Raw genomic sequence first — 18,811 nt, forward strand, 5'->3', positions numbered from 1 at the left:
AGGGCGGGGTAGAAATATCGGAAATAAATAAATAAATAAATAAAATCGGTTAATCTTTGCACTGATGATTTGTTAGCTGGCATCTCATTCTTTTAGGGGTATAGCGTCTAGATCCAGGGAAGTCATGCTTCCCCTTTATTCTGCCTTGGTCAGGTCACACCTGGAATACTGTGTCCAATTATGGGCGCCACAGTTGAAGGGAGATGTTGACAAGCTGGAAAGTGTCCAGAGGAGGGTGACTAAAATGATTAAGGGTCTGGAGAACAAGCCCTATGAGGAGTGGCTGAAATAGCTGGGCATGTTTAGCCTGCAGAAGAGAAGGCTGAGAAGAGACATAATAGCCATGTATGTGAGGGGAAGTCATAGGAAGGAGGGAGCAAGCTTGTTTGCTGCTGCCCTGCAGACTAGGACGCAGAACAATGGCTTCAAACTACAGGAAAGGAGATTCCACCTGAACATCAGGAAGAACTTCTTCACTGTGAGAACTGTTCGGCAGTGGAACTCTGCCGCGGAGTGTGGTGGAGGCTCCTTCTTTGGATGCTTTTAAGCAGAGGCTGGATGGCCATCTATCGGGGGTGTTTTGAATGAGATTTTCCTGCTTCTTGCAGGGGGTTGGACTGGATGGCCCATGAGGTCTCTTCCAACTCTACGATTCTATGATTCTATGATTCTTCCTCTTTGCTGGATCCTGTGAAATACTTGGAATATTCTTTTCCATGCTACTAAATTGTCCTGATGGTTATGGTAATTCAGTGTTGCTTGAATGATGATGCACTCAGCAACAAATCGTATAACTTGAGAGCAACAATAATTAATCCTATATGGTTATGACAGGGAACTAAGATCCTGCATATGAATTGGCCTTGTACAGATCTCACCTCAAAGGAAGGTGCATACCTAACTACGTTTTGAAAGAAGTGCTTTGTTTTCTCTGCTTTAATTTTTGCAAATTGAACTGTTATGTGGTAACATGAAAATCTCAGCCCGCATTTTCAGTTTCTGTAGTGTTTGAGATTTTATGGTGGTTTATTATTTATGGCAATTAGACCAATTTCTATATAACTATTTTCTACCTACAGATTGTCTAATAGTACTATGTCTTTTTTTCAGAATAAGAAAAACATTTCAGCCACTGTTACAGACCTTAACATTGTAATAGAATCTGAGGAATATTCTGATTTAAGTACATTTGTAACCAGGTAAGATTTTTTTTATTAACACGTGGGGATAACATATGTGCTATTTGCTGCCAGAAAAAGTTTTATGGTTCCCAGTAGTTCAACTATATTATCAAATTAATGCTCTCTAAGAATAAAATGTAAATTGCTATTTATTTATTACTAGCTTGGGTACCCAGTGATGCCTGGGTTATTTTAAAATGGCATTGTTTGTTCTTGGATGTTAGGTAATATCAGATTGTTCATATGTTATGCTATATCTTTGAAAAAACTCGGTCTTTGCTTTTGTTTTATATGAATGCTCCCAATAGAAAATACGTAAGGATATGGGAAAACTACAATTCTCAAAAATCTTGGGTCAACTCTCCCTAAACCCCGCCAGCATTCACAGTTGGCCATGTTGGATCTGTGTGCTAAATTTGGTCCAGATCTGTCATCTGCTGGGTTCAGTGTTCTCTAAGTCCCAGAAACTATAAGTCCCTGGTGGCAATGTCAATCACCCCCAAACCCCACCAGTATGCAAAGTTGGCTGTGTTGGGTGCCAAGTTTGGTCCAGATCTGATGGCCCGGGTTCAGTGCTCTCTGGATAATGGTGAACTACAACTCCCAGATTCCCAGGGCAATCTTCCCGAAACATCTGCCAGTATTCACAGTTGGGCATGTTGGGTCTGTGTGCCAAGTTTGGTCCAGATGTGACATTGGCTGGGTTCAGTGCTTTCTGGATAAGGGTGAACTTCAACTCCCAGATTCCATGGGCAATCACCCTGAACCACCTGCCACTATTCACAGTTGGCCATGTTGATTCTGTGTGCCAAGTTTGGTCCAGATCCGTCATTGGTGGGATTTTGAGGACTCACTGAATACAGATGAATTATAACCCCCAGAGTTAAAGGTCAGTCACCCCCACAGTCCTCCAGTATTCCCAGTTGGTCATGTTGAATTTGTGTGCCAAGTTTGGTCCATACCTGTCATGAGATGACTTAAGTGTTCTCTGAATACAGATGACCTATAACTCCTGGATGTCAAGGCCTATCTCCCCCAAACCCCTCCAGTATGTGAAGTTGGGCATTTTGGGTCTGTATGACAAGTTAGTTCCAGGTCCATCGTTGGTGGGGTTCAGAGGGTTCTTAGACTGCAGGTGAACTTTACATCCTAGTTCCTACAACTCCTATAAATCAAGATCAATTCCCCCCAAACCTGGTCTTGCGGGTTCTGTGTGCCAAATATGGTCCAGGCCTATTGTCGTTGGGGTCACAGTGCTGTGTCCTGATGCACGGTAAACTACAACTTCCATCCTGTTGAGTTAGTCCCCCAAACCCCTGTTCAATTGCTGATCAATTCATCTGATTGCTGTGTTTCATAGGAAAGGGTAGGAAAGGGTTAAGCGAGAGGCAGTGGGCAGGGTCATGCAAAATCCATACCAATGGAGAGAGAAAAGAACCCTGGGATGTGGCTTGCTGTAACCTGCAATGTTCTTGGAGGGATTGACTTGGTGGCTACTCAGCACTGGGAACTATAACCTGTTTGTGGAGGCCGGAGACTGTCTATAAGTAGACACCTCTGCCACATACCTTCATACACATTTTTCACTTTTATTATAGACTTCTTTATTTATACCCCACCCTTCTCACCTCGAGGTGGACTCAATTTGATACAACAATTTGATGCTGCATATACAAACACATGGGGCCCCTGGTGGCACAGTGTGTTAAAGTGCTGAGCTGCTGAACTTGCGGACCAAAAGATCCCAGGTTCAAATCCCTGGAGCGGAGTGAGCGCCCGCTGTTAGCCCCAGCTCCTGCTAACCTAGCAGTTCGAAAACATGCAAATGTGGGTAGATCAATAGGTACCGCTCCAGCGGGAAGGTAATGGCGCTCCATGCAGTCATGACGGCCACATGACCTTGGAGGAGTCTATGGACAACGCCGGCTCTTCGGCTTATTTATTTTATTTTTAAAAATTTAATTTAATTTTAATTTTATTTTTGTACCTTGCCACCATCTCTCCAGAGGGACTCGGGTTAGAAATGGAGATGAGCACCAACCCCCAGAGTCGGTCACAACTGGACTTAACGTCAGGGGAAACCTTTACCTTTACTTATACAAACACAGAACAAAAATATAAACTTGTGCAATTGCTAATGTCCTTTTTAGCTTTTATATGGCTACCAATACATATGTTCAGAAATATTTCCAGTCATTAATTTTTAAGAGTAGTATCATCCCATGTACTCCTTTGATGTACAAAAATGATACAGTAAGGAAAGTGCTGGATGTCATTTTATTGGGCAGGTGAAATCAGTTACATTTGCCATAAAATGTTGCATATCTTGCTAGTCAGCCATCGTTTATCAGTCAGAAACTATTCCTATTTCCCAAGATAGTTTTTCTAAGGATAGAGTCTCATTTGTGCCTTCATTATCCAATCTAAAAAGCTTTCTGGTTTCAGCCAAAGCACAGTAAATAAAAAACCTCAACACTTGTCTTCATTCTCTTTGAAGCTCTAGGTCTATTGTTGCATCTTTGATTTCATGTTTATTTTTGAAAGTCCTTTTTGCCTCTCAACCCAGACCTTTGGGTGAAAGAGGTTTGTTTTCATCCACAATGAAGTGATACATAGCCATGCTGTTTCATATCTTACAAAGGATTGGGAAATCATAGTTGGATAGCTTCTGAGAGGCTGTTGAAAACCCATTGCCCAGCTGTGTCCATTTGCCCTTAGATGTGCTTCCAGATTAAAAATTAATATTGAGTTATTATATCTCTGCTATGAAAAAAGGACATTCCCCTTCTTTTCCTGCCACATTCCTCTCTTGCACATACACCAGTAAACAATTGTTTCCAACTTTTCTCTGTCACTCAGGGTAGGTTTTGTGAGAAACCATATTCCTAGGGTGTATCTACACTGTATTGTAGACACATTTTGACACCACCATGTGTAGTTTCCTTGCCGCATTCATTAAATTTTACTAGGTGTGTGTAAGCAATTGTTGGATGTCATTTAACTGAGTGCGTAAAATTAATCAAAGGTTCCCCAAATCCATGGCAAGACTGGTTAGCCAGGTTTTTGTCTGTCACCAACTGTGTCCATATGCAGTTCTTCCACATTATTCCATTACTGCTGCCATCTTTTTTCTTACTACAGAAAATACTTAAAGGAGAGCAGAACAAAATATCTATGCAACATTTTTCCTTGTTTTAGCAGCAGTAGGAGTGCTGGGGCATCTTAAGTGACTAGGCTACATCAATGCAAGTAATTAAGGTTCTACATTATCCTATACTTTACTACCAGTAGCTTAGTGGTTTGCCAAAATAAAAACTTGTTCCAATGTAACCATGCACATTTGAAGTAGTCTCTTCAATTCCAGTTCTTTTTATAGATAGCATTTTTGGCAGTGATCCAAAAAATTAGAGAAAACATGGTCCACAGTGGGGTTTTTCTGGAAAAAAGCCTTATTATAGCCCTTCTTCAACACAAAGAGCACTAACTGTAAGTAGAGACACTGCAAAGTATGCCAATTATTGTAGATTTTATTGAATAGTATACTGGAAGTTGGATTCAGGAGCCTCCAGTGGTGTAGTGGGTTAAACCGCTGAGCTGCTGAACTTGCTGACCGAAAGGTCGGCAGTTTGAATCTGGGGAGCAAGGTGAGCTACCGCTGTTAGCCCCAGCTTCTGCCAACCTAGCAGTTCAAAATCATGGAAATGTGAATAGATTAATAAGTACTGCTCTGGCCAGAAGGTAACTGTGCTCCTTGCAGTCATGCCACCCACGTGACTTTGGAGGCATCTACGGACAATGCCAGTTCTTCGGCTTAGAAATGGAGATGAGCACCAACCCACAAAGTCGGACACGACTAGACTTAACATCAGGGGAAAACCTTTACTTTTTATACTGCAAGTTGGTTTAGCTGTATAGTTGAAATAATATACAACTTTTAAAAAAATTGTGTACGCCTTTAATAATACCTACAATAAAACATGGGGGAAGAGATGGAATAAACATCAGAATATCTGGATAGATGATGATACAGGAATAGGGAAGGCTAGATGAAAGAGAAAAGGTGCCTAGAAGGGCTGTGGCGCAGGCGGGAGAGCAAGCCAGCTGCAATTAACTGCAATGAATCACTCTGACCAGGAGGTCATGAGTTCGAGGCCCGCTCAGAGCCTATGTTTGTTTGTCTTTGTTCTATGTTAAAAGGCATTGAATGTTTGCCTATATGTGTAATGTGATCCGCCCTGAGTCCCCTTCGGGGTGAGAAGGGCGGAATATAAATGCTGTAAATAAATAAATAAATAAAAATAGAAGAAACTGGAGAAAGGATCCTGTAGGAGCATTAGCTCCAAGTCATTGTTACAGAATATTTTACAGGAGAAACCATTTCAGATTTACTGTTTACTGTGGGATGAAATTTGTGGAGTTGGAAACAGTTTATTTAAACCTACTGGTGCAATTAGCAATAAATACTACTTTGTGGGATGTAGTGACTGGAAAGATACCAAAATGATTGTCCTGCAAAGGAACAAGAACATTTAAAATGCAATAGATCAATTTTGTCCCGAGCAAAGGTACTGGGTGTGCAACAGAAAAATAGTGCCATCCAAAGGAGATGCAACTTAGTCCTTAAGTATCTCAAACATGTATGGGCAACCCTTCCCCCATTCACACTTCTCTAGGCTTTTTTGTCCTCTTGTGCCTCTTATTCACAACACAATTACCTCCTTCCAGCACTCCCCCTCCCTTCTTTTCAGGTCATAAAGTCCTTCTCTTGAACATTCTCCTACTTTTATCTTCAGCTGTGCTGCTGCTTTGACTAGCAAAGAATTTTCATTCTTTCTTTCAAGTCCTCCAATTCCTCCTCCCCTCTGCCTTAATCTCCTTTAGCCTTCTCAGTAAAATTTCATCCTCTTCCATATTGAAAGACAGAAAATACCAGGAGCCCCCTGATGGCACAATGGGTTAATTCCTTATGCCGGCAAGACTGAAGGTTGGGTTGCTGACCTGAAGGTTGTTGGTTCGAATCCAGTGGAGAGCGCGGATGAACTCTGTCAGCTCCAGCTCCCCATGCAGGGGCATAAGAGAAGTATCCCACAAGGATGGTAAAACATCAAAACATCCGGGCGTCCCCGGACAACGTCCTTGCAGACAGTCAATTCTCTCGCACTAGAAACAACTTGCAGTTTCTCAAGTCGCTGCTCCTGACACACACAAAAAATCTGTATATACCCATGTATAAGTCAACCTCATGTATAAATTGAGGGCAAATGTGGAGGCCAAAATTGTTGATTTTGATGTGACCTGTAGATAAGTTAATGGTTATTCTACAGAAAACGGAAAGCACCAATGCCAGGGGTCAGCTGCTCCTGGGTGTCACTGCCATTTTCCCACCCAGACTTTCAAGAAGGTCAGAATAGTGCCATGGGAGAGAGAGAGTAGAGGATTTTATTGCTTCTGAGATGGACTAAGCTCTTGCCTTTGCCATTCTACTCAGAGAAAGGGAATTTCCTTTTTTATGTATAAGCTCACATTTGCTCATGGATAAATCAACCCAGATTTTTGATAGTTGATATTTTGTTTTTTCCATATAATTTTATTGCAAAAACATGAGGAATGGGCAAGGGAGTTGATTTTTTGACTAAAATTTCTAGACTTATAAATACAGTAGGGTCTCGCTTATCCAACCTTTGCTTATCTAATGTTCTGTATTATCTAATGCAGTCTGCCTTCTAGTAGTCAATGTTTTTCTAGTCAATGTTTTCAATACATTGCAATATTTTGGTGCTAAATTTGTAAATACAGTAATTACTACATAACGTTGCAGTGTATTGAACTGCTTTTTCTGTCAATTTATTGTAAAACATGTTTTGGTGCTTAATTTGTAAAATCATAACGTAATTTCCTTAATAATACTGTATGTATATAAAAAAGGTAAAGGTTTTCCCTGACGTTAAGTCCAGTTGTGACCGATTCTGGGAGTTGATGCTCATCTCCATTTCTAAGCTGAAGAGCCGGCATTGTCCGTAGACACCTCCAAGGTAATGTGGCCGGCATGACTGCATGGAGCGCTGTTACCTTCCCACCGGAGTGGTACCTATTGATCTACTCACATTGGCATGTTTTCAAACTGCTAGGTTGGCAGGAGCTGTTGCTAACAGCGGGCGCTCACTCTGCTCCCGGGAATTGAACCTGGGACCTTTTGGTCCGCAAGTTCAGCAGCTCAGCGCTTTAACACACTGAGAGGATTTTTGGTTATTCATATACTAGAGTAGAGCTTTGGATTGTTGAAATAAAAATTGTCCTGGAAAGACATTTCCCACTCCTTTCAAATCAAACCAAAGGTAAATCAAATGTTAGTTCTTCACCCTGACACACATGCATATAAATGAGGCTGTTCTGGTTTTTATTTAAGTGTCTCACACTTTGGAACTGTGCTTGGCTGCAAAGGTGGCTATTTTACAATAAAATAAATAACCCTGAAATCCATGCAGCACACAGCTGTCCAACATCTTTCCAACATGTAGGTGCCAGATTCCCTGTCAGGGTTTCCTTCTATTTAAGCATGTGATATTTTTCACAGCCAAATTGACTTTTTCTCTGTTAACCCATGCCCTCCTTTGCTAAAGATATACAGTAGTATCTCAGAATCTGAATTATTGGGCCACTTTACGTGACCATATCTCTGTTTAATAAGCCAAGATATGAACAAGAATTTTCCCCAAACACTTGTAGCCCCTTTGCTCCTCTTTGCTCCTCTTTGCTTTATGACAAATAACACCAGGACATCTCAAATTAACTCTCATTTTCTGTTTCACCTGGACCAAGAAGTAGTGGCTACCAGAATATTCAACCCTGGTGTGAATGTATTAATATTCTGGTCTGTTCCAAAGCTGATAACCATAAGATATATATGTTGAGTGGAGATTCATCGTATTTTTTCTGTGCTTTCATTAAATATTTGGAAGGTCTTGTGGCTTTTCCACGACTATAGGAGGCCTGCACATATATGTGTATGTCTGGAGAAATCTTTCTCATAAATATCCAGTGGGTGTTTGGGTGGTGAAGTGGCACATGGTTTCACTAATACACAATGCTAACTTATGTGGCAGCACATGCCTTTCTATGTTTTGTCTGAACTCATGAGAGCTATATAATCTCTGTTATTTCCCAGCTCATATGTGGATTTCTGATTAATTGAAGTTTGCTAATTTGTTTAATGCAACAAAAAGGCCCTAATTCACAGTACTCCACTCTGATCAGCTCAGGCGTATGCGGCCAGTGTAGATGTGCCCTGAGAAGAATATGGAATCCTTTTATAAGAGAAACTAAAGTGGTTTGACAACTATGGGAAAAATATCTGATAGTAAAATTTATTCTATACTTCTATTTCACATGCATTCATATTTCTCAAAACCTCATATGTGTGCAGCTCATTGTGTTAGAAGAGATGTTAAATGATTTTTGAAAGTTAGGTATTAATGTCACAAATAATGTTGAGTGGTGTAGTGCTTTATTCCTTTTATCCATCTTCAGTGCAAAAATGCAAACTTACAACAGAGGGAGTTACTAATTTTACTGCTTTTGGCAGCACATGTGGAAATATCCTAACCCTGGAATATACTAAACAATCTGCCCATGCGTTCTTGATTGAGCAGAGTCTGGTCAAAAGCACTGGCCAAGAAACTCACCTACAACTTAAAGCGAGTCAAAAGATTGAAGAGGGAAGAAGATTTTGAACACATGTGATTTAATTGTATGTGCCAACAAGAAGCCCCTCCATGGGGCCTCCATCCTCCCTCATGAGATTCTGGAGGAATCCTTTTTGAATGGGATCACATAGTATTTTGCTACAGTAGCATGTGGTTAAGTGACACTGTTTTTTCTTTCTTTTCATTCATTGCTTAATTGTTAAATGAAAGTGATTACTTTTTGTAATGTATACCAGAGGAGAATCTTAATAAAGCAATTCTACCCACTTTTTAGACTACTCTATTAGTAAATCCAGTTAATAGTCCTTCTTTTCCTCTGTTCTTAAACTTTCTGTAACAAAATGCCTCAAGACTCCTTTCGTTCTTAGTGCACATTCAAAGTACATATGGAAATCTCTTGCCATATGCGCACCCAATCTCATCAGATCTCTGAAAGATGGTCATTTTAGCAAGCTCTAGCTGCAGCTGTAGAAAGCAGTTGGAGGGAAAAGGGAAAAAGTGACATAATATCTGTTGGCTTGTTTTATTTCTCATTGCTTTGCCAGTAGTTTCCACAATGTGCAGGCATGCTTGTAGACTGGGAAAATGATGTCAAAAAATATAAGATCTGAATTGGATACTAGTTCAGAAGACAAAGCATTATAAATTTCCTAGAGGATTTAAATTCTGAAGATCTTGTGTATTTTATGAAAGAAAAATGTTAGCTCTGAACAATATCTGTAAGTAGTGAGAGACAAACAAAAATCCTTGCTCATAATTTTAGCTGCAATGACAGATGGTTTCTCTCTCTATTGCTCTCTTTCTTTTCACCTTTTAACTTGTTTCTTCTCCCATACTTCTTTCTACAATCCCAATTTTGACTTTAATATTACACGCTAAAATTATCTTGCTCATTTAGTAGGTATTGATAGCTTCCTTTCTTTAACCTTCTTCTCTTTTTTTAATTAATATCTATTATAGACCCAATGAAAATTTCCAGCATAGTCTTTTTATCCCCACCCCTCCCAGTTTTATTGCATAGATCCTAGTTCAGCATATTTTGGGCTCCCGCTGCTATCCATCACCCTTTACTTCTCCTTTTAAATGCCATGGCATTTAAATCCTCCCATCCCCAATTCTCTCATAATTGTGCCTCCCAAATCTCCTGTATAAAAATATCCACTCTCATATTTTTAAATTATGAATTTTTAAATACACAATTTAACAATGATGAGCCACTTAGAACAATTGTTGGCAATCAGTTTTATTTTTATGTATTTATTTATTGAATTTATGTGCTGCTTGTCTCCCGAGATGTATCTGAGGATATAAAATCCTTTTTTTAAAAAAAAATGTCCATAATTTTATTTTTAAAATTGTACAACATCCACATACGCATTACAATCATATACACATACACATACATAGACAACCCACCACCTACAATACAATTACCACCCTCCGTGCGTCCCACCACCTTGACTCCCGACACTGAACAAAGAAGAGTTTATACTTACTGTATATACTTGAGTATAAGTCTAGTTTTTCAGCCCTCTTTTTAAGACTGAAAAAGCCCCCTCAGCTTATACTCAGGTGAAGGTCCTGATTGGCTTATATTTGGGTCAACTTATACTCGAGAATATATGGTACATTTATTATTCTCTCTTATTGTTGCTACTATTACATTTATTTTACTCTATTTTTATTATTATTAATAATACATTTATTATTTCACTCTGATCTTATTATTGTTGTTATTGCATTTATTATTTTACTCTATTATTACATGTATTATTTTACTCTATTATTATTAAAAGGATACATAAGCACATTTACATTGAAGAAGATGAGAATCATGATTTAATCATGATTTAATCAGAGTTGGACAGTCTTATCTTAAATTTGAGCTTTATGTAAATATTCAAAAACATTTAACCTACTGATGCCTCAATTAATGTAATTTTATCTGTTTTTATTTCTGAAATTTACCATTCTCAGCTTATACTGGAGTCAATGTTTTCCTAGTTTTTTGTGGGGTAAAATTAGGTGCCTCGTCTTATATTCGGATCGGCTTATACTCGAGTATATATGGTAATTTTGTTTAACCCTCTGTGCTTCTGGATCAATAAATTCCCCTTGTTTTTATCACTTAGATTCCCCCGCCAGATAGGCTAAGGCCAGCTTCCAATTTCTTTCAAAAACTTCATGACTTTCATGTTTCAGATTGCGAGAAATCTTGGCCATCTGTGCATAATCCCTCAATTTATCCTTCCAATTTGTAATACTTAATGTTTTTTCACCTTTCCAATCACTGGCAACCGTTTACAGGCAGATTTCTCTTTCTGGCTGCACTAGTTCATCACTGAATAACCCTAAAAGGCACATCCCTGGATTTCTTTTTACTTTGTTGTGGATCATTTTATTTGTTTCTTTTATAACTTTTTCCCAATAGAACTGCACCAATTCACAAGACCACCATACGTGAAAGAAGGTCCCTTTCTGTGTTTTACACTTCCAACAGCATCCTGATTGTGATTTGTCTATTTTGGCTAGGAGAGCTGGAGTTGTGTAACATCTGTAAAACATTTTATATAAATTGTCTCTTATCTGGTGTGATTAGCCTATCTAGATTGTCTTTCACTGCTTCTGTTAATCTTATACTTTTAGTCTCATTTACAGATTGAGAGGTCTTGTCTAAATCTTCCTGTTCTTTTTTGTATAGTTTTGAGTAATAATTTTCAAATGCCTTCTGAATTTGTTGGAAATTTGTAATTTTTTCGCCATTATTACTTATTCTAGTGATTAGTTGTGTTTTCTTTGAGCCTTTCAGGTGCCAGGCTAATAATTTGTCTGGTTTATTTGCATTCTCAAAGAAGTTATACCTGTTATACCGGATCTTCCTCTCAATGTCGTCTGCAACCAACAAATTGTATTGCTGCCCAAGGTTTTTCAATTCTGCCATAAATTTCTTATCCCCCCCTCTACTCTCCTCTAGTTCTAATTCCTTTCCTCTAATCTTGGCTAGTAGCTCTAGTTGCTTCTTGTTATTATCTTTATATCAAATCTAGTTTTGCTGAATTAGTATCCCTCTTATTACACCTTTCCCGGGCCCCCAGACCACTTTATCCTCTATATTATCTTTAGTGTTTTCTTTCAGGTAGCATTTTATTTCCATTCCAATTTTATCCCTGTGTGTTTTTATTCTCAAAATACAGTCATTCATTCGCCACACCTCCCTACTGCTGGTTTCTTCTCTTAATTTCAATAGTAGTGAATTATGGTCAGCCAGTACCCGTGCTAAAATTTCTACCTTCTCTATTCTACAAATAATGTATTTTGTTCCAAACATCATGTCAATTCTGGAGGCTGAGCTGTGTCTGTGGGAGTAATACGTACATTCTCTCCCCGCTGGATTGAGGGTTCTCCAAATATCGTACATGTCCCACTGGTGTATTACTTTCATAAAGGAGCCTGGTAATTTACCTTCTTTCTTATCTTTTTTAATTCTGTTACTCCTATCTAGTTTTGTATCCTTAACCCCGTTGAAGTCTCCCAACCAGATCATATCCTTCTTCCCATATTCAGAACGCATACTCGCAAATATCTTGTAAAATTGACTTTGTTTGGTATTGGGGGCATAAATACCTACTAGAAGAACTGATTTACCCTGGTGAAGAACTTTCATTGCAAGAATCCTACCCTCCTTATCAGAGAAGATTACCTCTGGGTTCAAATATTTCTTAATATAAAATACAATTTCATTGGTTTTCTTATGGTTACATGAGGTAAATAACTGGCCTAGTCTTTCTTGTTCTAATAGGTGAATATATTTCTCTATCATGTGAGTTTCCAATAAACAAGCTATGTCAGACTTAACTTTCTTCAAAAAATGGAACACTCTCTTACGTTTTGCCCCACTGTTGAAACTATTAGTGTTACAGGGAATTATATTCAAAAATTTGATGCACATTTTACCATTACCCTGTTTCCCTCCCTTCCCTCCCCATGACACGCCTCCCTTAGGTAATAAATAATAATAATAAAAAAACTTTATTTATATACCGCCCTATCTCCCGAATGGGACTCAGGGCGGTTTACAGTCATAAAAGCTACACAAACATTACATAACAACATAATACACATTATTAAACAAAGTAAAATAATACAATTATAACAATAAATCACACTTACATGACCAGATCAAGGGGACGGGAACCATAAACCCAATATATTAAAATGTATCATTTTAGGCTAGGGAAATCTTGTGCAATATATTCAGGCTCAGAAATCGGCGGTAGTCCAATATAATTACTCAAAAACCTGCCGACACCACCAGGTCTTCAGTTCCTTATGGAAATTGGATAATGTAGGGGATTGCTTAAAGTCTATACAAATACATTTTTCTCAAACAGAGTCCCTTGTTACTCAGTTTCCTCCTCCTCTTCTTCTTCCTCTTCCTCTTCCTCTTCTTCTTCTTCTTCTTCTGCATCTACTGAATCCTATGCAGTTGGAGGTTTTAGATCAGACTTTAGAGTGTATATTTTAGTTTTTGTAATAACATAGTTATACATGTTCTTTATATTTAAGCTGTTTAAGTTATTGGTATTTTAAAACACAAAATAATCAAAGATTGAGGTACTGTGTATTGTTTCTTACAAATAACTGCATTTTATTTCTCACATATATTTAATGATATATTAAGTACTAGCTGTGCCCGGCCACGCGTTGCTGTGGCGTTGTCTGGTGGTGTTGGTGAGAAATTGTTGAGGTAGTGGTAGTATTGAATGTCTGTTGTATGGTTGTCTTTATGTTTAGTATGCATTTGATTGTTTGTGTACTGTGAAAGTGGTGAGGGTAGAGGGGGTCTATGTCCCTGTGTAGTATTGTATAGTATTTATACGTTGTCCATGTGTTGTGAATGCTTGGATTTGTCCTGCTGCATAGTAGAAAGGGTTGGGCTGGATGACCCTTAGGGGTCTCTCCAAACTCTTGGATTCTATGCTTCTATTATTATTATTATTATTATTATTATTATTATTATTATTATCTTCATCATCGTTATTATGTAGAGGCTGGATGGCCATCTGTCAGGAGTGCTTGGATTGTGTCCTCCTGCATGGTAGAAGGAAGTTGATCTGGATGATCCTTAGGGGTCACTCCAAACCTTAGGATTGTATGATGTTGTTATTATTAGTATTAGTATTGAGAGGCTGGGTGGCCATCTGTTGGGAGTGCTTGGATTGTGTCCTGCATGGCAGAATTGGGTTGACTGGATGGCCTTTAGGGGTGTCTCCTAACTGTCTGATGCTATGATTTGATGTGTATTATTATTGTGCAGATATTGGATGGCCATCTGTCAGGAGTGGTTGGATTGTGTCCTCCTGCATGATATAAGGAAGTTGAACTGGATGATCCTTAGGGGTATCTGCTAACCTTAGGATTGTATGATCTTCTTCTTCTTCTTCTTCTTCTTCTTCTTCTTATTATTATTATTATTATTATTATTATTATTATTATTATTGAGAGGCTGGCTGGCCATCTGTTGGGAGTGCTTGGATTGTATCGTCCAATGGCAGAGTTGGGTTGGACTGGATGGCCTTTAGGGTCTCTCCTAACTGTCTGATTCTATGATTCAATTTGTATTATTACTGTGCAGATCTTGGATGGCCATCTGTCAGGAGTGCTTGGTTTGTGTCATCCTGCACGGTAGAAGGAAGTTGAACTGGATGATCCTTAGGGGTGTCTCCTAACCTTATGATTGTATGATATTCTTCTTCTTCTTCTTCTTCTTCTACTACTACTACTACTACTACTACTACTTATTATTATTATTATTATTATTGAGAGGCTGGGTGGCCATCTGTTAGGCATGCTTGGATTGTGTCCTCCATGGCAGAATTGGGTTGGACTGGATTACCACAGTAATTATTTCATATTACAGTAGAATCTCACTTATCCAACATTCGCTTATCCAGTGTTCTGGATTATCCAACGCAGTCTGCCTTTTAGTAGTCAACTAGCTATGCCCGGCCACGCGTTGCTGTGGCTGAAGGGAAATCATTTGTTGACCAGGTGGAATAGCAGTGAATAGCCTTGCAGCCCTAAAGTCTGGGTGTTTTCTACTTACGTGAATCCTTGTTTGGTGAGCTGGAATACAATGGAATAGGTTTTCTGCTTGGAAGGCTGGGTACTTGCATTGTAGGGAAATGGTTTTTTAGCCAATTTGAATTGCACTGAATAGCCTCGCTGTTTCAAAGACTGACTGCTTTCTACATAGAGGCATCCTTTCTTGGGCAGGCTGAATGAGACGGAGTAGCCTCATGGCTTGAAACCCTGAGGGTGTACTATGAAGGGGAAATCTTGCTTGGTTAGGTTGAACAGCACTGAATAGCCTTGCTGTTTGGAAGCCTGGTTGCTTCCTGCCTGGGGGAATCCTTTGTTGGAAGGTGTTAGCTGGCCCTGGTTGTTTCCTTTCTGGAATTCCCATTTTCAGAGTGTTCCTCTTTATTTAATGTCCTGATTTTAGAGATTATACTGTTGCTTCCTGCCTGGGGGAATCCTTTGTTGGGAGGTGTTAGCTGGCCCTGGTTGTTTCCTTTCTGGAATTCCCATTTTCAGAGTGTTGTTCTTTATTTAATGTCCTGATTTTAGAGATTATATTGTTTTGTATTATTACACCACAGTAATGTTAGGTGTTATATTTGTTGCCTGAGAGTACAGGCAGGCGGCCCCTCTTTCCAATCCCTGGAAGAGAGACAGAGGCCCAGGCAGCTGAGGCTGGGAAGGTAGGGCCCTCGTTTGAAGAGGGGAAAAGGGGAGGGAGGGGGGTGCAAGGAGCCAAGGCCCTGCTCCCCGGTGGCCCTGCCTAGGCCTTCATGGCCTTCGGCCGCTGTTTGCCTCTCCAGGCCTGGCCCATGTGGCAGGCCTGGGCCGTCGCCAGCTGTTTAGGGCCTTCAGGACACGGCGGGTGGGGGGGGGCTCTTCCCGGCCTTGCAGCCACCCCTGCCTCCGCCTTTGCAGGCCTCCATCTCAAACCAAAAAAAAAATAAATCCCAAAACCCAAATCTTGGGGCCTGGCAGCCTGCGTTCGGCTAGCGGCAGGTCGCGGTGGGTCTTTGCGTGTGGAGGGGGGCCGGGGCCGACTTTCTGGAAGCCCCCCCCGACCTTCGGCTTTGCAGGGCTGAAGGTCCAAAAAAAAAACGTTTGGGGCCTCGTGGCCTCCCTCCAGCTGGCGGGAGGCTGAGGCGGCTTTTTTGGGGGGGGGTGGCCTCCCTCCGGCCTGTGAGGCATGGAGGAGGCCGCGGGGGGGGGGGGGTCTTCGCGGGGGGGTCAACGGCGGGCCCGTCTTTCTGGAAGGCCCCCCTCCACACCTTTGGCTCTGCAGGCCTGAACGTAGGAAAAAAAAACCTTGGGGCCTCGCGGCCCTCCTCTTCGGCGGGCGTCACAGGACCCGCCGCGTGGAGGCCCCTCCTCCAACCGCCATGGGGCCTTCCAGCCAAGCTGACGGCTGGGTTTTTAAGGCCCCATGGAGGTTCTTGATGGGATTTTTTGTTGTATCAACCTAGAGGCATGGATGATGGGTTGTGTTGTCAAATTTCGAGGTAGGGGGGCCTATACTTTTGTTGTTTTGCTCGGTGCCGCGATTCCATCACCCTTTTATATATATAGATGTTTTTGTAGTCAATGTTTTAAATTCATTGTGATATTTTGGTGCTAAATTTGTAAATACAGTTTTTACAACATAGCATTACTGAGCATTGAACTACTTTTTCTGTCAAATTTGTTGTATAACATGATGTTTGGTGCTTAATTTGTATAATCATTACCTAATTTGATGTTTAATTGGCATTTCCTGAATCCCTTCTTATTATCCAACATATTCACTTATCCAACGTTCTGCCAGCTTGTTTATGTTGGATAAGTGAGACACTACTGTATATTTATAATCTTATATTATCTGCTTAGAACTGGATTATATGAGGCCCCTTCTACACAGCTGTAGAAAATGCACACTGAAGTGAATTATCTGGCAGTGTGGACTCAAAATAATCCAGTTCAAAGCAGATAATATAAGATTATAAATGGGTAATATAGCTGTGTGGAAGGGCCTTGAGTCTACACTGCCATATAATCCAGTTAAAATCAGATAATCTGTATCTTATAGGCAGTGTGGAAGAGGCCTGAGTCCTAACTGTGCCTGTCCCCTGGGCTGAGTAGGTTGCTAGGAGACCAAGTGGGCAGAATTTAGCCTTGTAACTGGCAGCAATTGGATAAAAAATAATTATTCCTTTCCCTCTAATTGGGACTTTATTTTTCTTTTCTTTTTGTTGTATGAACGTAAAGGGGTTGTGTTGCCAAGTTTAGTGTTTCTGGGATGTGTAGTTTTGTTGTTTTGTCCTAGGCCGAATTTTTTTTTAGCCTTTTATATATATAGATAGCCTGATTAATAGATTTGAACCACTTTAGCCAAATTGTTTGCACCAGATATCCTACAGTAATAGAAAAAATAGTTTTCTTTGAATCTGTGAGTAAAAATATATTGTTTTATTTTCATGCCTTATGTTACATTTTAGGATAGAAGAGAGTGGGAATCTGATGCTGTTCTTCAAGACTCTTTTGTCTTTCTCTGAATGGTATGAACATCGGAAATGTACATTCACACATTTCAAGGTACTATTTTGAAGTGTATTTTGAAATGTTTTTGGGATACCAGATATGAGAAAAATGAATAAATTGCCATACATTTATAATTGTAATTGTAACGTTTATAATCATGTCACGGATCATTTAATAATATTTATTCTTGTAACATTTTCTGCAGTTCATGGATGCTAGTGATTTAGAATTATAATACTTCATGATTCTCTTAGCTAGAGATGAAAGCTTTCACTTTCCTTAAAAAATGTGCAAAAGAGTAAACCTAACTATGATTATTCTGAGCAGTCCTTTGTTTTAAAGGCCACATTGTGCCTTTGAAGGAAAAAGAAAGCTTGTTTTACTTTACCCAATATAACATAGTTATAATGCAAATATGATTTGTGATCATCCCCAAATTATTCAGCTATTTTAATACCAGCACATGGTTAAAGAAAAGATGTTTGCTTGTTTCAAATTGGAGTGGTTGTTTTTTGATTTTGGAGTGTTTTACAATATTCCCCAGACATCTTGTATATAATATATATATATGTATATTTTTAAAAAATAAAGTTTTGAAGAAAATAATTCTGTAACTTCCAACATCAATTTTATTTTTATACAAATAGTGTAATGAAGATTTGTGGCGTGTATTCCTCTCTGTGATTTTGAATTTGAGCTGATGCTGATTGTATCAACTGCTTTACTACAATAGTCTTCCAGTTCATACATTCCCTCCACTTTTGGACCCATATTCCCAAACCATCTTTAATCCCAGTCAAGTATTGCCTAGCAGTAATATTAACAATAGGCTAATCAATTTCCCACTGAAGCTGAATATTTCAAAACAAAAATTAGTAGTGTTTTAAAGTCCTCAGTTTAAGTGACAACAGCAGTTATCACTTAAATGTTTTTATGCTGAATATTTTTATGCTTGAATGTTTTTATGCTGAATGTTTTTATATTGTGGAATGATATTTTAAATTGTAAGTCGCTCGGAGCACTCTGGTGGAGAGTGACTAATTAAGAAATAAACTGAAGTGAAGTGAAGTTAAATTAAACCTAACTGGTTAATATTGCTGCCAACATAATACTATGGCAGATTTAGAGTTGAGGCATTCAAGCTGTGTTTCACAGAGAACTGGATCAGGTGACTTTATTCTCAGGTGATTAATTATGGATGACCACCAGGAATCTGTATCTTCAAGAATTTTAGCATACTGTATCTGTTTAATGATGTGGTAGGAATAATATGGAATCTATAATCTCAGTCTGATGAAACACAAGGAAGGGGTGATCTATAAAATGTCAAGT

The 18,811-nt window shown here is 39.4% G+C and overlaps 1 protein-coding gene across 1 annotated transcript in view; it reads left to right on the forward strand.

The window, feature by feature from the left end:
* Positions 1-18,811, forward strand: part of cenpp (centromere protein P) — a 224,474-nt gene that overhangs the window by 10,136 nt on the left and 195,527 nt on the right. Inside the window, exons 5-6 of the mRNA XM_003217659.4 lie at positions 1,111-1,199; positions 17,437-17,533. Of these exons, the coding sequence (XP_003217707.1) occupies positions 1,111-1,199; positions 17,437-17,533 (186 nt within the window). The remainder of the gene's footprint in view (positions 1-1,110; positions 1,200-17,436; positions 17,534-18,811) is intronic.

The sequence above is a fragment of the Anolis carolinensis genome, chromosome 2 (assembly GCF_035594765.1).
Source record: "Anolis carolinensis isolate JA03-04 chromosome 2, rAnoCar3.1.pri, whole genome shotgun sequence".
In the NCBI taxonomy this organism is placed as follows: domain Eukaryota; kingdom Metazoa; phylum Chordata; class Lepidosauria; order Squamata; family Dactyloidae; genus Anolis; species Anolis carolinensis.